Genomic DNA, 25,272 nt, shown 5'->3' with positions numbered 1-25,272 from the left:
TGGTGGCAGGCTCCGTAGCGTCCGTTTGCCGCTTTGATTTTTTGGTAGCCTTGTCTGGGGTCCTTGATTTTCACGCGGCGCTGCGTTGCATCCCGCCTGTATCCTCTGTCTCTCATGGCTTTGGAGACCTTCTCGTAGGTCTTTGCATTCCGTTTTTTGGAGTGCAGCTCCGAAAGCACAGACTCCTCGCCCCACACACCGATCAGATCCAAGACTTCCCAGTCAGTCTATGCTGGGTCCCTCTTTCTATTCAGAGATTACATGAACTCCTCTGCTGGAGAGCTCTGCATTGCTGCCGGTGCTGCTGAGCTCGCCACGATGTCCAACCACGAAATGGTTATATACTCTTCTGGAGTATCACCAAGGCAGTGGTTTTCAACCTTTTTTCATTTGCGAACCTGTAAAAAAATTCAAATGGACATGCAGACCCCTTTGGAAATCTTAGTCTGCGGACCCCCAAGAGTCCGCCGACCACAGGTTGAAAACTACCGTTCTATGGCAATTAAAACCTTTTTTTTCAAAACACTAAGAAAACGTGTGGAAACATGTAATCATTTCCACACGTTAACTTTGGTATTTTCAATAGTTTAAGTCCTTGCAGTGTACGCTGAACGTAATGAAATTAATGCTTCTAACCAATTCCATATGAAGTTGAAACAGTGGCCTATCTCTGAGACATGAAAAGTGGAGCCATACATACCTGTTTTTGGGACATGAAGGGGATGATAATTAGCCTGATTGGAATAAAGGAAACTGCCAAAAATGGCACACTAAAATTAATGCTGTTCCTCATGTTAGAAGGTAGTTTTATTGCAATTCAGCAAATAAGCTACATCTGCAAAACAGTTTCATATTTCCAAGTTACAGTGATGCTTGACTGTCCCAAGGGTTACAAAAAAGGAGTACAGTACCTGGGTTTCCTGCTCTCAGTCATCATAATGTAAATTTCAATGCCCACTCTTAAAAAATACCAGTAAATTCTCCACGTATTAAAATATATAATTTACTGTAATTGATGCTGCATCTTAATGGAGTAACAGCCAGTCTCTAGATATAAAAGGAAAAGAACTACAAAGATGAGAAGTACATGTACAATAACTTCAAGTATTTTCCAGTATCCTACAGTATCTTGCACTATTGTGACAAAAATCTTTTGTCATTATACAGAATGACAGTTAACTCTTGCTGAGAGCTTCTCTGCAGAAGCAAAGCCTTTATACAGGCATAAATTCAATACCACACCAAAATATATGGAGCTTTTAACTATTAGGTCCCAGATATACAATTCTTAAAATTTAAAAATACTCTTCACTATGGAAATGGTGGAAGAAGGTTTTTCAGTTCTTGAACAATATTCTTTCAGCTACAGAACATGATAAAAAGATGAAGATCCCTGTATATATTAATTTTAAATCCCAAAATGTAAAACAAACCATTACCTCCAAAGTATTACCTTAAATGTGAAACAACAAAAACAGCCTTGGCTATTTGCTGAGAGTGTGTACCAGTCTCATAGTATTGAATATGCTGGGATTAATACATAAAGGAAATTTAAGAGGTGATATTTTTGTCCATTGTTTTCTCTCATATCTCAAAGAAGGTGCTAACATGAAAACAGCACTTTTAACTTCAGTTTACTATAATAGGCACTTTTTTTGGCCATAAATTTTTCAAAGCCTATAGTAAATGTGTACAGTAACAGCATTACCCAATCAGTGCTCAGGTTGGCAACCAGCATTCTTGTCCCAGTAGCTGTAGTAAATCAGTACATTTCTCATTCTGGAACAGCATCTTAGAATTTTGTAAAATAATTCTGCCTTTTCACAGTCTAGTGGCACATTAGGTCGCACCTTCTAATGTCATATGGAATACTCTGATTCAGTAACCATGATTCTTTCCCTACAATGTTAGCAGAGGTAACTCATGGAAGGAAGTTGCATGGAACTGTTGCATTTGATTCTGCCAGTCAGAAGTGACAGCTATGGAAGCGGCAAACTTTGGGCCTAATCCTGTTTCCTTTGTGCTGACTCCTGATCTATATAGTTCAAGCAAGCAGACTGTGTGAAACAGGAACTACAAGACAAACTACAAAAAGAGTTGTGATGAGCATGGTTGCTACTGCAGCCTTAGGGTTGCAGTACTGTGGCCCCTACCAGTAGGCTTTGATCAAGAGAACTGCCTTTGTAGCCTCTAACCAAACCCTACTCCTTAATCCCTCATGTGTTGGCCTGCTTACAAAGATTGCCACAGATGAGCTAAGATGCATAACACAGTCCTCCACCATTCCCTCTGTGCCCAACAAAACCACACTGGTGCAGCTGCACTTGAAGCCTCTTACGGCCCTTCCAGGCCTGTAAAGATTTATTCCACTGAAGTCCCTGGCAAAACTGCCTTGGATTTCAATGGGACCCAGATGGAGCTCCTTGTCTGTGAAAGGTGACAGGAATGGCTCATCATGACATAGTACTGTAGGTGAAAAAACAGGATTTCGATTATGCTCTGCCATCTCCCTCCATGTCTGAACAGTGACTAGCTCATGGGGAAGTAACATGATCTAAAGAAAAACAACTTTATCTTCCTGACGTGTTATCCAAAGCAACTGCCACTCAGGGGTCAGAGACCCTTCACTTGTGTCCTTGCAACCTGCAAGTGGGCATCTCAAACCATTTACCATGAACAATGAAGTAAAAAAACAAATGTCTAATTCTATGTCAGGAAAAGAAGTTGAGGTTAGCCAACACATTTTGGCTAACACTGACCTAATACTTTTTCTGCCTGAGGGTCTATCTTGGCCAACTAAGTTTGAGGTCAGGCCAGGGTCAGCTAAATAATGTTAATTAACCCCAATCTCTTTTCCCAATGTAGACGTACCCACTGTAAAATATACAGGACTACTGCAATCTGGACTGTTGAATGAAAAATAGTAAGATATTTGATTAAATGTGGGGTTTAGTGGTGAGTGTAGAAGGCTTCTCTCTGTTACATTGTTCAGATTGAGTAAGTTATTCTTTAAGCACATATACACTGCATTCTAATCCTTTTCCTTCCAAAATTAACAGGGAAAAATCACTCCATGAACAATGATGTGAACTCCAAACTGTGAAAGTACATTCGTCTATCCAGCGTGAAGAGATTGTGCATGTGATCTGGACACTCTTCACTCATTTTTCCAACGCTAATAGGCATTGAAGGAAGGACCTCGTTCGGATAAAAGAAAATATAAGAGTGACAAAGAAACTTCTCCATTTAATAATGAAATAAATAGGACAAAAGTAAAAATAGTCAAAAATTTAATACATGTGCTATACCTTTAAATTACGGAAATAAAGCTATCACAAGATGTCACTAAAATGAAGAGAATAAAGAAAAAGGTGTCTCAATATTCTACGGATTGACAACCAAGAACAACCTTCTGTTCCTTATAGTAAGGGAGATATTGCTGGGAAGTTTATACAGTGGAGACCACTTAATTACAGAGCCCAGAAGTACTTAACGGCAATTCATTATGCTGACCAGGTTTGTCTCTCAAATCAGGTCTGCATTTCAAAGGGATTTTATCGGAGAATTAAAATGAACAGAGTTGCCTCTATGCACTCACCAAATCCCAAGCTCTGTATTTCAACAAAATCCAAGCAGTCTGAATGTTATAATTTATGAGCATGGGCTAAAGCCTTTTTACTTAAGATACAAAAGCATTCCAGAATCCAGCAGCTTGCAAAGTTAGCACATAAGAGAGCTTGGTATTTCAACAGTAAATCCTATGTGCAGTCTATGCTCGTCACGTGAGATCACCACAAAGTTTTGAAATGGAAACTTGGAATTAGGTTTATGAGTGGCATCATTACTTCACTGTGGCACTTACCTCTACTTAGCTATTGTCCCCTTTGCATTAGAATATAAATCAAAGCACAGGGGTTAGGGAATTATTTCTTTAGCCGTTAACAATTTAAGGGTGTTCCACACCAAGATAAATTCTAATTTGAAAGGCAGGTGCACACTGAAACATATTTGCTAGCAGATACACTCTTATCCAGGCTTTTCATTTAAGTGGACTGAACTGTAAATTTTGAACTGCAAACATAATATAGCAAGTTATATTGTTTTTTAAAAAACAAAATCTTACAAAAACACAATAATAGGTTAAATAAATAAAAACATCAGTTAAAAATACAACACACTTACAGTTTCTTCTGTGCAATTATGTACCAATATGAAAAATATTACTTTCATCTCTGTCCATTTGCATGGTTCTGTCTCCTGGAACCCACTAAACGTAATACTGACAACAAAAATAAAGAATAAGTGATTTGCTGACAAATCGGTGCTCTGAGGCTATTAAAAAAGCTCAGACCAGAATTTGTCGTTTCCCTTGCAGCACAGCAGTGACCCAGTTTAGTTTCAAGAAAAAAATCAAACATTGGTAATAATGTTAATATATAAAATATTAGTTTAAAAACTCTAGAATGACCTTCTTAGCAGAAATGGAGTGTGTACATTAGGGCTTACAACATACAGCACATCTGAAGGCAAATTCAGAGAATGCTGAAAGGCTCACTGCACATTATCTATTGCAAGGAAATACTGCAGCTTTAAAATAAGCTGCACAAATAGTCATCTCTCTCTCTTTCACATGAAAGTGTGTTAAAAGCAAATCAGCAAATAAACTCTAAAATAGATTTATACCAAAAATCCTCCTTTTTTTTTTTACTTTTAACATTGAGTTTACAACTTCTGTCTATTTTTCTGCACTATTTTTCGAGTTTCCTTCAAGAAAAGTCAAAGTTGTGTTTTGTGGCCACGAACAAGTTCGCAATATGACGTATTAGCAGAAAGAACCTTTGCATACTAATAACATTTGTTCCTTGTTGCTTTTTTTTTTTTTTTTTTTTAAGTGTCTGCGGTGAGACAGATCAGATGTCTATTCCTTTGACGAGGGAAGCCTCCAGTGTAATGTTGAACTCCTGCAAGGTCTGTAACACTCGAATCAAGGAATTAACAAGGGTATGATCCTTAATCAATGCTATATCCTCGTACATCTGTGCTGTGATTGGACAGTCTGCAAGCAAGGCGATCCAATGGTGTAAGAGGTGGTCTCTGAGAAAGTCAGATTTCAGAATTTGAAAACAAAAACAAAAACCAAGTTAATGTCTCATTTTTAATGAAATGATATTTTTAATCTTTTAAAGAAATCTACCACTTTCTCCAGATAAACTGGGGAAGGAGGAATAATACATGACAACTTTGTACAACTATAACCTAGGGCAGAAGTGTCCAACCTTCTCAGCCTGAAGGTCAAGCATATTATTTCAAGGGTAAGAAGCCACAATACTTATGGACCGATTCGCTCGGCAGCTCCTCCTTTGCACCATACAGACAGTGCAAAGGAAGCAGAACCCACTCACAAGTCACCTGATGGGGATTCCCCAGCTGGCATAGGGCTGGCTCCTACACCTCCCTCCCCACAATGGTTCCAAGCAGGCAGAGAAGAGGGGAGTTGCTGCTCTGACCTGTGCTGACGCAGATGATCAGGGAGCCCTAACTGGCTGTTCGATCTCAGCTTCCCCCCAGCATACCTACTGCACGCCCACTCTCCTGGGTGGCTGTGTAGGAAAGGGGAGCAGTCCTTTACTAGGCACTCCCCTACGCTTAAGCAGAGCCAACCGAGCTCCCAACCTGTTCTCCTGGTTTCACTGCTCATTGTTTTAGTTTTTCACATTGTACCAATTTTCCAAAATCTCAGATCTTTCCAATTTCGGGTTCCCCTGAGACTTGAGGCTAATTGAGATTCTGTTGTATGTCAGTGTCCAGTTTTATTAAAACACCACCTTCTATCTGAAAATCCCAAAGAACTTTGCAAACATTAGTCCATTTTCGCAGCACAAGCAGCCTTGTGACCTCATCTCATCCCCTTCAAACCTTATGTATATGATTCAAAATGTTCCCCTATACCTGGCTCCAAGGCACACCAGCATCTGAAACTTGCCATCCTTCCAATGTTTCTAGGAGTGTTGTTGATAGCAGTGACAAAGCGACAAAAACTCCTGGCTCTAGTCTGCCAGTTCTCCTCTGGGACTATTTCGTTCTGATCAAGGGTCTCATAATGTGTTTGTGCTTTTTCTTGAAAGAAAGGGAAAGATGGGTGATGGTGGAGTTTGATCAATGGAAATGCCAATAGCCATAAATATGCTATACAATAGTGGTTAGAATGGAGATCAGGGAGGCAGCACTACTGGGTTCTATTCCTGCAAGACAGTAAACTTAACTTCAATATACTTCAGTATAACAGCTACAACAAATGTGTATGCTGAAGTTATATGAACATTTGTAAAGCAATTTAAGATCCTCTGCTGACAGGTGCTATGTAAGTAGGTATAAGAATGGTCTTGTAGATGGAGCACTGGATTAGGACTCAGGATACCTGAGTCCTATTTCCATTTCAGCCATAGGCCTCCTGTGTGATTTTGGAAAAACTATTTATTCTACCCTATGCCTCAGTTCCCTGTCTGTAAAATGGGGATAATACTTTCCTACCTCACAGGAGTAGAGAGAGGATTAACATCTATTAAAGACTGTGAGGCAATCAGATACTTTGGTGATGAGGGCTATGTAAATACCTAGACAGAACTATGAAGTGCTATTTAAGTGACTCGCTTTTTAAAAGACATTACAAATTTGAGAGTACAGATATCATTGTGTGTAGTTTCTAGGGTTTGTATTAAGAAGGCTCAGCAGAACTTTGCTTTGCATTATCTCTTTCACACTGCTCTATTAAAAATAACATATGTCTACCAGACCCAAGCTTCCAACTACATTAAACTCCTCCTCCTCGTTACCAACTCGTTCTAACACCATTTAGTTAGGAAATATTCAAAATGCTCAACGCCGCCACCACCACCACCCTGCCCCCCACCCCCAGAATGTTAGAGTGCAATACATTTATTATATGATAATGCCAGTGTTAATATCCGAAGAACACAGATACATTCTCTTTTCACCTTCAGGGAAGAAGGAACACTCACTGCATTGCATCAGCTCCTTAGCTGGTATAAATCGGCAGAGCTCCAGTGAATTTAATGGAAGTACGCCATTCACACCAGCTGAGAATCTGGCATACAAAGTGGTGATGATGCTACAGAAGGCAGATATATGTACTTTACAGCAACACTCTGCTGTATGTTTTCCTCACACTTACCTAGAAAGTCCCAAATAAAGACATTTTTGAAGAGCCTGGGTGATTTAAATCCATGCTGAAACACCTGCTCAAGAGCTGAAACGAGTCCACTTTCTCCACACAGCAACAGAGTGAGACTGCCTCTCTGCCAAGGACATATGGAAACAAACAAACATTCTCTTTTCAGTTTTCCAGTTTGTATATAGAAAAGTAATGATATGTGTTATTATGGCCAACATTTTTTTAAATGGGCGCCTAAAGTTAGGCTCCTAAACCCATACATAGGCCCCAAAAATGTAGTTTGATTTCCAAACGTCACGAGAATCCAGTAGCTCCTGCTGACTTCTAACACCTTCACATTGACACCCATCAAAATGAGGCTCAAGAAGGAAGTCTTCAGGTGGTCAGGGCCTATAATGTTTAGGCTGTGAAAAACCAATTCTTTATTATAGCGGGAGCTGTTAGTGACCCCTGTATAGCAAAATCTATCTGTGCTAACCTGAGAACTTTCTTTCTTCATTACAATGGTAGCCCAGCTTGCTTGCACAGTGGAGGCCAAACCAGACCTATTGGTCACTGGCAGCAGTGGAATGCCCTGTCTCCTGGAGCTCACTCTAGTTGAGATAACTTCCACAGCCAGGATAATTCAAATCTACTTTCCCACATTACAGACTGTGTTAAATGTAGTTTGAGTAAAAAGCACAATTTCTCCTCCAACTGCAGAGCGTGGTCTATCTAATGACAACAAACTCAAATCTTTGGATATCAATTTTCCATCTCTGTTCTTGATGAACCATTTGTCTCCAGCATGGATGGATCTGTAGATCTTATTTTTCAAAGAAAGGACATTTCAAGGCAAGCACAGATAAAATGTTCCTATTCTTCTTTGTGCTATGGTCCACAGACCCATTACAATGGGATTTGTATAGCAGCATGCTTGCAGTGTGGAAAGCAGGGTACCATTTAAATATGGACACCCAAAATGAGGTAGGTTATACATAAATTATCTCCTGCATCTGCCCTTGGGCACTAAGGTGTGGAGACAACTTCTGCAAAAAGAAAGGAAATTAAATTGGCTAAGATTGGATGACCAATATGAAGAACAAATGGCCAGCTAGCAAATCTTAATACAGGAGACATAATTGTCAGTGCTCCTAAGGAATAATTTCAATGCTTAACCAAAGGCGAAATATTTCTTGAATTTACTTAGGGAATTAATGCTATCACAGTGGTGAGGACTGTCTGAATTTTAAGTGCAATACTGGTCTCAGAAAAGCTCCCCATTTCAAATTTTAAAAAAATTCTAATCTGATTGAGGACAGCAGCCATCAATAGGCTACTCTAACGACCAGAAAATATGCCACCTCCTGCAGGGATTCAATCTAGATAGTGCTGCAAGGAGCAGAATGAGGTTCCGAGGTCACTCTCTCTGACCCTGCAGGGTTGAAATAAGATTGATGCTCTAAGAAAGCATTTAATGTAGGGATTTGTACAAAACTTTCTTTTTCTCGAACCTGCCGAAAATGCTGTACTACAGAGATTTGACCTTTTGCTTGGACACTGGTACACCCAATAAAAGCCTCCCTGGGGGTATTCAAGGCTATGCTTTACTGGTTTAACTTTGTAGTTGAACTATAGACTTTAAACCAGCCAGAAAAATAAATTTTATTTGTTGATTTCACTTTTGGGGTCTATGAGAGCAATAATCATTTCATCCAAGTACTGACTTTAAATTGGTCTAGACCCAGATGTAGGACTGGTCTTGCAATGGCAGAATTCTTCAGTGAGACAGAGACACCGGAAGATTCAATGCTAGGTTAAATCAAGCCTGAGAGTCATGGTCTCTTCAGCCAGGAAGACAAATACAGTCTCACTGCCTCTCTTTCATTCCTATCTTTTGTATTGGCCTAGGGAGCAGTGGAAACAGACTAAAGACACAGATGGGCTATTGCCCAGCTTTACTGGATGTCATTCACAACCTCGCATCCCAGGTCCTGACCACTAGGCACTTTATTTACTGTTTCAAGATACAAAGAAGTCAATCACAAGTCCACCAAACTGATTTAGGATGATATATTTCTGGGCGCATGAGACACTTTTTTAAACCAGCTTCTGCCACATAACTTCTGGTACTGACCTTCCGACTTGGTGGGCAGTGCACATAGAGACTGGAAACTTTGTTCCACCCAGGACAGGAGAATTTCAATCTGGGATGGGGCTGATCACATTCTTCCTAGTTGTTATAAAAACCCTATCAGACAGATTGACTGTTGTGATCAGAGCACGTCTGTTAAGCATGAAAGGAGCAGTGCTCTAAGATGTCAACTGAATCACAGTATTCCAGGTGGTAAATGCTGTGCTCGCTCTTTCGGATACCTATACCTCTCTGTCTTTTTGCTTCAGCTTTCTCTCCATACAGGACCCTGATCAGAAAAACTGTCTGAGAAAATAAGTGAATTTTCTTATCTAAAGCCAATATTATAGTTGCCTTGGTCCTGGACAGAAAACCTGAGAGCACATGTGAGACCAATGGTAATGATTAAAGACATGCTCTGCTTGTCTCAGGCTAGAAATAGGACGGGGAGCAGGCTGCAATGCTCTGAGCTGAAGTAGATCCTTGGTGATTTCATTCACACAGGGGCCTTTCCATGGGTTGCTGACGCTGGGATTGGGACAAAGCTGTTCTTGAAATTCTTGCACAGCTCCAGAAGATACCCTCTCTGGACAATGTCCAGTGACCTCATTTGATCAAAGCTGTTAGTAGCCTTTTTGCTCCCAAATTGAGAGAGCTTGACACCAACCAAGGGTTCAACTCCAGACAGAGCTGTTTGGGAGACCTGCAGATAGCCCTGAGGCAACAGATGACAGATACTGATCTTGCACTTGCTGTAGCTACCACTTGCAAAGAAGTATTTTCTCCTTTTGTATTTCTTGAAGAAGTTCATCTTGCCATATGACTTCTATTTCTCTCTATACTGCCTGGAATGAATCAGGATTATAGATTGACTTCTTCAATGCCTCTGAATAGCCTCAGTTTTCCATAAAGTTTCCCATTATATCACTAAACTACCTTGGGACTGAACTGTCTGAGTATATGATTCCAAGAACCAAAGCCCCATATATTTATGCATGAAACACGTTTGAATCCCATGCTTTCCAGGGGAAAGCTCTTAGGCCCTGTGATTTCTAGGTTGAGAGGGATAATACTTGCAATACAGTCCACCCAGGTTAGTATTGTTTGTGAATGTGTGTGGGGGGGCTATTAGGATGTCACATGACAGTTCAGATTTATTTTTTGTTGGTCTGATGCCAGCGGAATTTTCATACCCAAAGGAGGGGGCTGCGACCAAACTGGCCTGGACTTGACTGCCTGCAAAGGACCTGTATAGTGAGGAAGCCACTGTCAGAGAAAAGTCTCCCCCAGTTAGAAATGCTGAGCCCCTGACCATCAATGAAGACAGCCACATTTATGTTTGGCAGTGATACCAAGTCACATTTTGACTGGTGCACGCTGAGGAACTTTCCAGCTTTATAAAATGGAGGCCAGTGTAGAATGAAGTAAGTGATGGACTCCCTCCTGCCTGCCAGTTCTTTCTCATCCAGGCTGCTGACCCTCTCATAATTCTATAACTACCTATTGGGAGGAAGAGATGGAGATGAGCCATGGCAACCTGCAACAGAAGCTGGGCACAATAATCTGGACATTAAGGCATAGTGATCGGCAGTGGCCTCTTGTGACAACAGCCCAATACTTCCTGCCACACCTAAAGAGTAGGGAAGTCCCTGTCCCTTTCTTACATCTTCCCAGAGTGCATGAGGAGGTTATATAGCTATCAGCTAATCGAGAGCTGCTGCAGACCTTCAAAGCCCAGTTTCACAATACTTTGTCAGGCAAGGTGCTCTGCACTAAGTCTATCCTCAGGTGTTGGAAGGTTTTTTGGTTTGGTTGGTTGTTTTAAACAAAAGGAAGAATTCCATTTGTGGGTTGGTTGCATGCCTAAAGGAATCTGCGTGTCTGTGGCCTGGTCTTTTCTGCATTGATCTGCTACGCAGCGCTCTGAAGATAAGCAGGGGAACCAGCCCCAATTTTATTTAATCACTTGTTTCCCCTTTGGGATTTTGTAGCCATAATGCTGATTCAGAGGGGAGAGTGAAATTGAGCTCAGACTGCTCCAAAAATATTTTGGGTTGCTTGCGATCCCTCTGTCCTCAAAGAAGTTGGGCTTATTTGTCTCACCTCCCCCATGGGGGTCCTTTTCAGTATCTTTTGAGGAAGCATAGACTCATCAGAAGGAGGAGCTCCACCCCTCTCTCTACTGCATGGGATTCGCATGGGGCATACAGGCCTGTGCTTCCCCTGGAGGTCTTGGCCTGGGTTGTGAGTAGGGATCCTGGGTGGGTGGAAGGAAGGACTGTTACACAGGTGGCAGCAGGAGAATAAGGCTGGGCCTAAAAGCCTCTCACCTCTCACCCATGGGGAAGCAGTGGCAGCTGAGATCTGCAGGCTATAGGAATTCAGATGTGATCTTCCCTTCCACCTGGCATGCTCCTCTTGACTTCACTTCCCTCGTGGAGATGGGGGAGGAAGGGCTGCCTGCCTGCCTCAGAGCCAGTTGTTTTCTGGTCCTGCTTGCCTCCTTTCCTGCCAGGGGAAGGGCGGGATGGGGGGGTGCTGAGATAACCCTGCCCAGCCTGGGCTGCATCTGGTCCAGCAGAGCCAGCCTCTTCAATCCTTGTCTTCTCTCCTGCTAGGGGGAAGGGCAGCAGCAGCAGGGGAGAGGGAATTATGAGGTAACCCCACCCAGATGGGGCAGTGAGAGGGAATGGTTGAGCTCCCCAATGGGGGCAGCAGGAGACACAGACCCTTCCTTTGGTCTCTGGCTCTTCTCAGCCTAGCTTGCTCCCTGAAGTTGGTGGCAGCACCCGTTGCTGCAAACGCCTCAGAATGGAAAGCAGAGCTAAGGGGACAATCTCCTTAAAAATCAAACACAGCCTTGGGACACAGCCGGGAGTTAGACAGACACATTAAGATGAAATCTTAATATTTAATCTTAGTCTACAATTTTGGAATAAAAACTGGAATTTCCCTCAGAAAAGCTCTACAGGCATGGCAAGCTGGCTGAGTCGCTGGCCCTTGTGGAGAAAAAACTGGAGGAACTTCAGGACGTGGGGCATTCCCCTGCCACCAGTGACTGGCAGGTCTGGTTCTGCCCCAAAGCTGCAAGCAGGCTGAGATACCACTGAAACAGATCTGTGGATCTTAACACAGCAAAGCATTTCAGTTGCCCAACACTTCCCATCTTGTAGGCTGTCAAAGCAAGGAATGCTGGGGTAGGCGTAATAGAATAACCAATACTCCAACAAGTAAGCAAACATGCCGCTTCCTTCAGAACAAGCTATAAGGGAAGCAGATGCCCTGCTCTGAGTACCATAATAATCAAGCCTCATGGATACAAAAGCACATGCTGCTCTTGTACGGCCATCATGGGACAAATGAAAGACACAGATGAAAAACACACTTCAGGACATCCCAACATGCAGCTTTCTATGAGAAGAGTGAGGTCAAAAGGGATGTTCAGATACTCAGCTACCTTCTAATAATTCCCATAATAAGTGGGGATACAAAGAAAGAGGGAACATACTCATAAGTTTCTTATCTCTAGGAAATGAAAAGGGATGGGAAGACATAAGGGCTACAGACTGATGAGTGTCAGATGAGTGTAGTATTCTGTGCTGCTGACATGCCTATCTGCATGCTCCAAACTGTATAAGTGAGAACTATTAAGCCATCCCCCACTCCCATCCCCATTTTGGAAAATATAAAGCAACTGATGGCTCGTTTATAGGGGCTCTTCATCAAATGCTTCACTCGTCTCATAGTGAATAACTAAGACATGAGAAGATTTATACAACCGCATTAAACAACATACAGGACACTTGAGAGCCAAACAGATGAATCCTAGACAGAATTTGGCTCTTATTGTGGGTTTATCTACCAGGATGATGGGCATGGACCAAGAACATACAATAGTACAGTTAGCAGCAAAAGTGATGTACCTGGAGGTGTGCAATTCCAGGTTATATACTCATAAGCATCAGAAAAATAACAGAGGAGCAGCTAGCAAAAGAAAGTCTCACCTCCTTTTCCGGTTTGTGGAAATGCTTGACAATGCCATTCACTGCTTCACCAATAGCTTCCTGTATCTGACCTGTGTTTAACTCTGTGAAAAATAAGAAACCATGTTCATTTACTTCATAAAGGTTTGAGGTGGTACCTGTAGATCAGGGCTGAGGCATGTTCCTAAGGCAGGGTGAGAGAAACAGTCATTATCTGTGGTGTACCTTGGGTTTGTGATGCTGGATTGCCCGCACTTTTTCACACTGATATAAAGTTTAATTTTTTTTTCTTATTAAAGTTGAAGATGTAGACCTAAACTGACTGAGACATTTCAATCCAAAAATAGTATGGACATAGTTTTACACTTAGGTATGCAGATTTTCAGATTAGGGTTTGAAGCAAAAGAAAAAAAAGTATTTCAGGCTGTATGGGTGTGTGTCTGCGCACCAAATATAGGCGTTTTTGAACAGGGGTAGTATTGCTATAAATCAGGGTGAGCTTGAGAAGAAACGTGAAACAAGAAGGTATGCCAGGAATGACATGACAAGACAAGCCAAAAAACCTTTAACAGAAAATCTTTGCATGTAACCAGATATAATTTGCAGTCTATGCTCATGGAAGAACCAGGAGAGTGTTGAAGGTAAATCTCTGTGGGCATGTCTACACGGCAATAAAAAAACCTATGGCTGGCCTGTGTCAGCTGACTCGGGCTAAGCAGCTATTTAACTACAGTGTAGATGTTCAGGCTCACGCTGCAGCCCAGGCTGTAAGGCCCTGTGAGGTGGGAAGGTCCCAGAGCCAAGCATCTACACCATAAGTACACAGCCACTTAGCCCGAGCCCGGAATCAGCTGTCACAGGTCAGCCACAGGTGTCTAATTGCAGTGTAAACATACCCAGTGTCGCAATCATCGCCTCCATTCCACAGTCAAACAGAAAAGGACACAGAAGGCACAAAAATAATGCAGTAGATTTATTTTTGGGAGGGGCCTTTACTGGCAACAGATAATTACAAGCAATGGAGCATGTCCCTTCTGACTTACTTGGTTTGTTATTTGGCGATATCGTGACAAATCTTCTGATCATACTTGGTGACTGCTGCAGTGGTGGGGTTCTGCACTGCCTTTCATCTGCCTCCGTATGTGACGTTAGTAACTCTCCCACCAGGATCCTCTCTAAACTGCCGTCATCCATCCCCTTTCCAAGCCACCTCCCACATGGAAACCTAAAGACATGAAGGCTTAGAATTGGGGACTGCAAATACTCTGGCTTCTGGATATCCTGACTGACTTCAAAAATTATTTTACTTTCTTCCTGACACAGTGGCAAACAAATCAATTCTATTTATTTTTGGCTCTTTCAGCCAGCCGAGGGAGCACAAGTTAAATAGCCTTATTCCAGATTTGTGCTGCACATGGTAATAGATGACGCAGATACACAAAGTAAAAGAAGTAGCAGCCTTCCTGTCTTCTGCTCCATACACAGGATATTTGGTTTGGGACGGTTTCTCCCTCCTTCTTCTCCTCCCCCCAATATCAGCACGGTAGCAATCAGGTGATACTTTTAACTTCCAACATTGGAAGCACCTCTGTTAAATTTGGATGCAATAGTCAGAAAGAAGTTAGCACATTGGTTCGCTGCTCAATTGCTTATGTAACCTGACATGTTAAACACTTAAGCTCTTATATGGTCACGTGGCTTCTTTGAAGCATCTATGAATACTTTCACAGCAGGCTACCTACAAATAACTCTGTATGCCACAGTTTCCAAATCACTGACCAATCCACTGAAATACAGATATTCAGTAGCCCAGACACCAGGAAGCTCTATGTTTCAAGCCAACAAGCTCAATTAGGAAAGCAAACCAGTATCCAAAAACAGGATCCTACCCCTTTGCTTCATGACAAACAAGCTGACATTGTGAACAGAAAGGATTTACAGCTGTCTTCTCACGGACAGAAGGCTGTCATAGCTTATATAAGCAAGAGATAGGGCACCAAATCACACTGCAGACAACATGCATCATATCTGCAGTTAGAATTATCAAACTCCTCTTACTCGTCTCACTCAGCACATAAAAGGTTTAATGCTCAAACCCACTTTCATTCTGACATGTCCCCAAAAATCAGAGTTCCTCTGATAATTTCATAGAGCTTTTCAGACCTGGCATGTATTGGTGCACATTATCTGTACTTGACAGGCAGCAAGTTCTAACTGGCTATTTGTTTGGTCTCAAGGCAGTTTCCTTTTGAGATGCTTACCCCCTCCCTCTAGGTCTGCACCTGTCTTATTTGTTTGGGGGGCTAAATATGAACCATCTGTAAATGAAACTCAGTTTATTTTCCTAAAAATCTTAATCCTGCTTAATACCAGGAATCAAGTGACCCTCCAACCCCTTGGGCATCAGCACCTGAAGATGCAGAGTCTGAGAAGAGGTGCATTGATGAACAGACAGGTCTGTTATGCTAACTCCCTGCAAAAATTCTACTTACCCAATTTAAAATGTCAGGATGATACTTACTTGTAAGTATGCCCTGTTATTTCGTTTCTGACCATAACATATTCCACTAGCCACTTGGCGTACAGGCCTGAATTATCATGTCCTATTTGTACTGTGGTAAGTTTTCCCAGGTTCTGGCACTGCAAATTAAACAAGTTATCTGTTATAGTGAAACAAACAGAAATTGACATTTGCTGAGACGGTGTAGTCCAGGGGAGAGGGTGCTGGGAGGGGAGTCAGGAAACCTGGATTCTATTCCCTGCTCTGCCACTGACCTGCTATGTGACTCTGGGCAAATCCCTTTAACTCTCCATGCCTCTGGCTCTCATCTGTCTCGTCTATTTGGACGTAAGATCTTTGGGCAGGGACTGTCAATGTACAGCATTTAGTACAAGTGTACAGAGATCTCTGTTGGGGTTCCTAGGTACTACTACACTAAAGATAACGATATCAAAGAATAATGCCCTGTTAACACCTATACACTGTGGAGTCTACCATAACAAAAAAAAGAACAGGAAACTCACATGACTTTCTTAAAGCTTCCCTATTTACAATATTGTGGGAACCTGCAACCTCCACAACCTTTTAGAAATGTTTGGTACTAAGAATCAGACAGGATATTTGGTACCTTGATATTTGGAGGAAATAAGGTTTGCTCACTAAACACAAAGAGAACTAATCTTAAAAAAAAAAAAAAAAAAAAAAGAACTGACAAGTCACCAGGAAACTTACCCTACAGATGAAAAAGAAGCCACAATGTAGGGCGAGGTGGTGATGTAGATGTCTTATGACAAAATTAATATAAAGCCAGAAGTCTCGCCCTCCTCACCTAAGCTTATTTTACCAATCATTCTGCTCTGCATACTGCTTAAATACAGGTGTAGAATGATGGGTACAGGCATAGATAGTATTTGTGACTATGACACTTGATGAAACATTACAAAAAATATGAGTTTAAATTGAACAAAGAATGTTTTGCCAACAAAATATTTCCTTGTGTCAATAATACGAACCTCAAAGGTCATCTCCAATATATTCCTGGGAATCTGTAGGACTCCTGTTTCACTCAACTCTCCTGAGATACAGATCCAAGGGTTGGCAGTGAACATTGAGCCACCAAGTTTCTTGCTAGGAACAATCAATATATGGTATGGGATCACTGCAAATACAAGAAGCAACTCACTTAAAAGAATACCCTCCAAAAATAATAATCATGTAAAATAGTAAGTTACGCCTTTTATGTTACACTATCTTTTCCTCTTTATGTTTAAAAATAATTTAAATCGGTCATCAAATGCCAAAGAATTGAATGGCGACTTTAGAAGCACACAAAAATATTTGTACATACTGAGTGATCAGGAATATGCAACTGATGCTAACATAAATGTTGCAGTATATTAAAAGTAGAATTGATGACAAACATTAAAAAAAGAATAAAAATATACTTCAAATAATGTCTTTGCATTTATTTAGTCCTTTTTCATCTGGAGATCTTAAAAATCACGTCATTAAGATGGTTACTGTCCCCATTTTACATTCAGGAAAACGAAGGCACCCGGGTTAAATGACTTGCCGATGGTTATGCAGGGAGTCTGCAGGAGAACTGGGATTAAAAAGCCACTTCTTTTATCTAGCTCTGTGTCTATATTTTTGTTAGATAAACACACATGCACTCAGAGCAGGCTTTGCCATGTGCCCTAATTCAGACCGACATATTCAATCACACACTGAAACTTCAACTTGTTAGGCTCGTTTGTTGCCAATATTTACTGCAACAAAGCTATTACATTTTAAGATAAATGCTGTAGATGTCCAATTCTAGAGAATATGTACTATAGCACCATACACCTGGCTGTACCACAGATTGCATTAATCTGAATGTAAAAAGTGAAAAAAAAATTCAAGAACCAAGTAATAAACTATTAATAAAAGTGTTTTTTTTTAAAATTGGTGTGACATTAAGTTTGGGCATCAAGCATTTATTTTCTTAGCATTTCACTATGAGCAGAGAAGCTGGGTTATGGCTCCTCTGACTCGAGAACACTGATAAAATTAAAGTATTACTCAACTGCCTCATGTCATGGTGTAGAACTCTAATGCATGGCCCCCTATTTACCAAACTACTTTTATACAGAATTCAATTATGTGAAGGGTCACTGTGTTCTTTGGCAATCTACATTGTTTTGTAATGTATAAATGGCTTATTGTGAAGGCTGTTCAGCTGAAGCAATTGATATATTTCTCTCTCTCTCTCTCTCTCTCTCTCCCCATCACCTCATCTGACAGTGACCTCAAGAAAGCATTTGGTGCTGGATTTTTAAAGGCTTGGTGCCCATGACCTTAAAAATGGTTAAAACTCTTCTCCTTTTCATCTCCCCCCTCGATGTATTGTTAGTTGCAGAATTAGCAATAGCTTAGCAGTATCCAGAACAAGGGCTTAGTGTTGGACATTATTTCTCTTTAATAAGGTTCTGTTGTACTGACACATTTTTCATCTAAAACCAAACAAATTATGTCCCTCAGCCAATGATTTGGTGAAATGAGGTTGCTCTGCAATTCTTCATTTATAGGACAGTGATATTCAGTTCACACTATAAAGTGGGAATTAAGCAACATTATTGATAGCTTTATTAGTTTCATGTTTCACACAGGCAACTCCTATTGATCATAGTGCTCACACACAGAGTAAAACAAACCCCTTATCAATATCAGGAATGATATTAAAAATGACATTGACATAGTGGTACATATCTGGATGTGAACAGGAAATTAATGCAGCTCTGAAAGAACATATCAAAACTGCTTAGAAACTCGCATAAGAAGAAGCAACTAAAAGCTGAAAAGAGCAGCACTGCAGGGAAAATGGGTACTTACAGATTGTTGTGAAAACATTGGTAAAGCAAAAGTAATCGACAGCATTAAATGACAGGAGATGATAGAGGAACTGTTCTTTCTCATCATCACAGCGGAGAAAGGCATAACGCTTGTAGAGTTTTCTGACAAAACAAAAATAATCTATGACAGTAACAATCAGTCATATGTTTTCTATTATATTAGGTAAACTGTGAAGGATATGCAAGCAATTACAAATGACAAGAAGTATGGGTGCTGAGAGCATTTAAATCAGCCAAGACAAGTAGGCATCCTGCAAGTCTGTACATTCTGGAATGTGTCATTTCAGTTTGTTGTGCTATTCTCAACCCCTTTTGCCAGCTTAGAGAGCTGCAGAAAATTCAGAGAGTACCACACCTCTGAACTTAATTTAGGATACGGTTCCTTAGGATAAAATATCTCACTGTATATATGCAGAAGGGGATTTTACCTTTTGGAGTAAGATCCTCACCCTTGCTCTGGCCCATTTATGCTGTGTAAAAAGGCTGGAGTGAGGTAAAGCAGCCTTAAAAGCCCCATATCCAGACAGGGATACAGTAGAAGACAGCTGTAAGATTGTTCCCGGAGTAGGCAGCATTGTCAATGGGGCCACAGCACTGCAGAGATTCTGGGCTGCTATGGTGCGGCCCAGAGAGGCTGCTGCTGTAATTGAGGCTACATCTGTACTGTGATCTGGAGGCGTTGTTTCCAGCTCAAGGAGACACACCCACGCTATGTTTGATTGAGCTGGCATGCTAAAAGAGCACCGTAGCTGCTGCAGCACAAGGAGCTCGCTGCCCAAGTACAATCTTGTTCAAGACCCCAGGTATGTATTCAGCGCATCTAGCCCTTCCCGCCATTCATGCCACTGCGACTATACTTCTATTTTTAGCATGCTAGCTCAATCAGAGCTAGAGCAGGAATGTCTCCGTAAGCTGAAAATTATCCCTTCCAGCTCCAGTTTAGATATACCCTTACACAGGTCCCTAGGGCTGTTTAAGTAGTTCCTGGAGCATCCCAAGATTGGTAGTTTAGAGAAGCCAATCCCTCTACAGAGGAATCAAATGTAGACAAAGGAAAGCAATCGTGTATAGTTATTAGTATTATTTATTCGCTAACCAACACCTTGTGCCTGGACACCATACAGGACCTAAAAGGAGAACTTACAATCTCTATCTTTACTAATCAAAATCTGGGTTGGAACAAACCCATGGCCTGATATTATTCACTAGTACAGAGAAGTAATCATTATTTTTGTTAGGCTGATGCAGCTGCAGCAAAAAAGCCACAGAACAGACTTGGTCACATTCTATTTATTGATTAAAATATTATTTTTATGGATGACTACACAATATACAATTACAAGAGACATCCAGAAATGAAGAGCAATTAAGCAAAAAAACTCTCTTCTACAGTATCAGAACTAAAGAAATCAGCATTAATGAATATCCACAAAAGAGGAGCATGAAAAGGTACATCAATCTAATTAAAGCCTTAAGAATATTTAAACAGAATATATGTAAGATCAGTATAAAATTTCTATCGCAACCAAGTGTATTATGAACAGATTGTTCCTTCTAGGCAGACCTCCTGACAATCTGCCTCAGTCTCAGAGAGTACATAGGAAAAGCTGACAAGTGGATCACAGGCCAAAAATTTGCAAAACAAATCAATAATTAACATATACAACATCCTCATTTATATAACCACCAAACCACAGAAAATGTTTCACTGGAAATAAAACTCCACAGTTTTAAATCAACTGAACAAGCTCTTAGCCACAAGAGCAGTAGACCTATGAGCACTTAATGGGTCAATGAGTCCATGTTTCAGCTGTATAACTTGAATTGTATGTTTAGACAGCCTATCCAATAGGCTAAATGTCATTGGGGATGTCTGCCTGTCTGTATTTTACCTTTTGAAAATTCAACCAACTTCTGAACATTTTTATTCTTCATTTACTCAGAATGGACACACTTTAGTTTCCCGATCGCTTTAAGAGTATTGGTAACACAGCTCTTGCTCTCTATTAGTTTTCATATACTATTACATTAGCCACTTTCACTGTATAGGTATTATTCCAATCACTAAGTTATCTCAAAACTCAAGATTTACAACTCTGAGCCCATTTTTCAAAAGTAAGGTGCTTCCATAGTTCCAGCTCCTACATTTGAATATACACTTCAGCCTTTAGTCAGCTAAAATGGGAAGACATTGGTATCAGCATCCAGAAGCACGTCTGAAATTTAGGCTCACCAGTGTCTTTGGAATTCTCTTACTTTCATTGTCCACCATTCTGGTTTGTGAACAGAGTGATCCCACAGAATTTCCTGGAATTGGTAGAAATTATTACAATGACCAGGACTGATTTTTCATTCTGGATTAATGTGGACATAAAGCTTCTTCAATATTTTAAAAAGTGGCCTTAGAGATCTGAATCATTCTGCATGACCTTCCACTGCAATAAACAGCAACTAGGCTGATCCTAAGCTAACTGACTAATTCCTGATCCAGGACTGTTTCCATTTTCTAGGCCTCACTTTTTGTTAAGCAGCAGCAGATAAAAATTGCCACTAGTGTGCAGTCATTATTACAAGGACAGTAAGGAAATGTAGCCAGGGGCTTTCCCACCATCCTCATTACGTTTCTTTTCCAGACTGAATATATGTCTCAGTATGTCTGCCAGATATGGCAAAACCTAGGGTGATCATCCGTCCCATTTTTAAAGGGACAGTCCCGTTTTTGGGGACTTTTTCTTATATAGGCGCCTATCACCCCCCACTCCCTGTCCCATTTTTTCACAGTTGCTATCCTGTAACCCTAGCAAAACCTATTCCCTTAATATTGCTAACTGCTGCAGCTGCCTTGGAAAATGCATTGGAGAATGAGACACATTGCATGGTTATGTTTAATGCAGCACTTTGCATGGAAGTCCCCCCTCTAAAGAGCTGAAACGGCCTTGTTTAACACTGCTAATCTGTGCTGACTGCAATGCTCTACTCCTTCTCTAACTAGAGCATCTAAAAATGTACAAACAGGCACTCAGGATTACTTACTATTGATGCCTGCTTATATTTAAGCAGCTCATCTGCAGGTCACTCTCCGTTTTGAGTACGTATTTATATTTGTCTCTCTCGTTCTGAGCTACATCTAGAAAACTAGTATGTGTTTTACAAAGAAGCAACACATAGGCAAGTGCTTTTGAGCATCTCCTTTTAAATCCTGTCACTTGTTCTACATGGACAAATGTTGCCAGGTTTAACGAATTACCTTGATGCCAGGGAATCAGGCCATGCCTACACATTAAGCACTAATGTATTCAGCTCTGGCCCTTACCATTGCACCATGACTCCCAACTGCAAGGACTTACCTGCACACATTTTCTCTAAATTAATGAAATCCTGGTGCCTGTTACACTTAAATACTATACTTAGTTTCTCCTTTAATTAGTGGCACGTGTGTGTTACTTCCCCCTCATCCCTTACCTGTGGCAGCCATGTTGGTTCTTTATGAAAAGAGGTAGTGTCAATGCACAAACTGTAAGCCACAGTACCAATTTTCACCCACCATTTTTATCTTCCTTCAAAGTCCAAACAGTTTATCCAATCCAATGCTCATACTGAACTGCATAACTAGGATGTGAAAAACATGGGCACGCAGTGTGGTGACTGCAGGTTTAGAGGACAAGCTGAAACTCTCTTCACAGTTTGGCCTTCAGTTATTTATTTTTTGTATTGTGGTAGCAACTAGAGTCCCCAGTCAAGATAAAGGCTGCATTGTGCCAGGCTCTGTACATACACAGAGCAAGAATCCTTGGGGAGAAAGTAAATATTCCAGTTTTACACATGGGGGGGGGGGCTGAGACACAAAGACCCAACAGACAAAGGCCCTAATTCAAAGCACTAACAAACTGAATGAAGCACACACTTGAGTCCCTATTGACTTAACCACTCAGGATCTCTCAAGTTGGGCACCCAAAATCACTAGTCACATTTGGAGAACTTGGCCTAAGTGACTGCCTAAGGTCACAGGTCTGTAGCAGAGCTGAGAACTGCACGCAGATCTTCTGAGTCCCAGTCCAGGGCCTTAGCCACAGACCTTCCTCCCTCTCAAGCACGTCTGGTGCTATGAATGGCTTGTTAGCTCCACCACTGTAGCTCCTGATTGCACCATTAAACAAATATGAGACTGGGCAAGTTTGTGTTTTTAAAGCTGAACAATTAAACAGGTTTGATTTTTAAAAGTTCTATTTAAGATAGGTAGGCTTACTTTGTAAGTTCAAGATCTGAAAGAAGCTGCTTTAGATGCCTGGAGAGTAACTTCTTTTCCATGGACAGTCGAACCCAGGCCCTTGCCTTGCCAACGTCTGTTTTGATCTCACCAATATTCTGGATATGCCTAAAAAGGAAAAAATGATAATCAAATGTTGATTAAGAATATCTCCACATCATCATCTCAACTTTTTCACATCAAGCAGGGCTGAGGAAGGAAATTTGCCTTACAATATTTCTATATCTAGATAACTGCTGGGGAAAAAAAAGAGAGGGCCATAAATTAATATGATTCACTATCTAAATCCCTTGTATCCCTGTATATCTGGTTAAAGAGGAATACAAGACAGAAAAGGAAGGATCTGTACTGCAGTGGCCTATTTTCAGGATTCTAGACCATCCTATCGCCTCACAATTTTTTAAGGTTCACTCCCGTCTTTATAGACTCAGACTTTAAGGTCAGAAGGGACCATCTTGGTCATCTAGTCTGACCTCCTGCATAACGTAGGCCACAGAACCTCATCCACCCCCTCCTGTAATAGACCCATAACCTCTGGCTGAGTTGCTGCCATTCTCAAATCATGGTTTAAAGACTTCAGAGAGAATTCAACATTTACACTAGTTTAAACTTGCAAGTGACCCATGCCTCATGTACAGAGGCTGGCACAATGCAGCCTTGATCCTGAGTGGGGACTCTAGGTACTACCACAACACAAAAAAATAAATAACTTAAGGCCAAACTGTGAAGAGAGTTTCAGCTTGTCCTCTAAAACTGCAGTCACCACACTGCGTGCCCATATTTTTTATATATATATATATATATTAATATTACAGGGAAGATCATGTTGGTTGAATAAATTCAGTTCACTTCTCCCTCCCCAAAATGTTAAGGTTAGCTGGGAAAAACTCCAAGAAATGGAAAACCTTTAAAAATGAATAAACTAAAGTTTTTGTTTTGTTTAAAAAGAAAAAAAAAAAAAAACAGCGTGAGCTGCAGTCAGACAAATAGCATTTCACCGAATCATCCTATCCATGCAGCTTTATTAAAGAGCATCTTCTGATTGCTGGTCAATCCAGGTTTCAAACTTTTTTTTTTTAAACAGTCCAGAGGGAAGTATAAATATTTATATTAAAAATGTCAAACCTTATTTGCTTAAATACACAACTCCAGTCACTACATTTATTAATTGTAAAATTATCTCCCATATTTTATAGATCCTGTTCCAAAATATTTGGTCCATTTCAGTTGTTCAATAATCCTTATGCGTTAGCATTGCACACTGATTAAATTTAAACTGCAAATATTCAATTATGAATCAGGTGCAAGTGCAGTGGAGACTTTGAACCAATCATGATTAAGAGAAGAAATTATGGGAATCTGCATTATATCATGTTTTTCAACTGACGAGATCAAACAAATAACTCCCAGAACTCTCTGGTAGGGATCATACCAATTTTAGAGAGAGGGGTACACAGACGTAGAGAAGCTAAGTTATGTGCCAATGCCACGGAGGAAACTAATAGCAGAGCTACCAGGCCTCAGAATTAATCCATCTTCAAGTCTGAAACGGCATTTGTTACTAGAAAATGGCAAGTACAGGAAAGATGTATTTTTAGTTTTGAGTTTCATATTTTTGTGGCACAGGCTTTCACACTCTAAGTCCATGCAATGGCCAATGCCCGGCCACTCTAAGATTCAGAGGTTGTTGAGGTTCATTGGGAAATAGGGAGGAGTTCAGAACTGCCCAACCAGTTCCACAGTGATTGGGTAGATGTGACCCTGTCCCCCAGTCTCAGAGATAAGATACCATGGAGACAGATCAGCAGACAGACAAGGAAGGAGATTAAAAAAAATAAAGTGTCTGGCTATAATTATAAGCCAACGAGTATTACAGTGGAGATACTGTAGGTATACGGTTTCCTCAGTGTGAAGCAAGTTTTCACTCAGGCCAGTGAAAGGGTTTCACTATAATCTCTGGTAAATGGCTTAGCAATTTCTTCCAGCTGAAGCACATTCCTTTCCAGTTGAGCAAGCATCTCTTCCAGTTAAAACATACCAACTGCAAAACCAGGAACTAGAGCCAAGCAAGTTTCAGCCTTGATATTCCAAAGTTGGCCTTTATAATCCACAGTTCTTCATATCATGAAATTCTCTTAGTCTTTCCAAGGGTTATTGATGAAAGTCCTTTCATCCCCTTTTCCTTCATAACAGACTTTATGGAGGACAATAAGAGAGGGTGATTTTCATTATTTACATTAATTGAGCCTATTTTGTGGCAGAGCTCAGGTTTACCCAGAATGAAGATAGTTACCATATAAAACTCACATGAGCCATTCAGAAT

The 25,272-nt window shown here is 40.8% G+C and overlaps 1 protein-coding gene across 1 annotated transcript in view; it reads right to left on the bottom strand.

Annotated features, from left to right (window-relative positions):
* Positions 1-987: 987 nt before the first annotated feature.
* The window catches only part of DENND5A (DENN domain containing 5A), a 107,149-nt gene continuing 82,864 nt past the window's right edge, over positions 988-25,272 (bottom strand). The window contains 10 exon segments of the mRNA XM_045015191.1: positions 988-5,094; positions 5,950-5,989; positions 5,992-6,117; positions 7,193-7,316; positions 13,310-13,392; positions 14,332-14,513; positions 15,810-15,928; positions 16,802-16,947; positions 18,663-18,784; positions 22,929-23,057. Coding sequence (XP_044871126.1) covers positions 4,911-5,094; positions 5,950-5,989; positions 5,992-6,117; positions 7,193-7,316; positions 13,310-13,392; positions 14,332-14,513; positions 15,810-15,928; positions 16,802-16,947; positions 18,663-18,784; positions 22,929-23,057 — 1,255 coding nt within the window. The 3' untranslated portion in view covers positions 988-4,910.

The sequence above is a fragment of the Mauremys mutica genome, chromosome 4, assembly GCF_020497125.1.
Source record: "Mauremys mutica isolate MM-2020 ecotype Southern chromosome 4, ASM2049712v1, whole genome shotgun sequence".
Lineage (NCBI taxonomy): Eukaryota > Metazoa > Chordata > Testudines > Geoemydidae > Mauremys > Mauremys mutica.
Note: the sequence above shows the minus strand (reverse complement) of the source record. Positions and strands in the feature narration are given on the sequence as shown.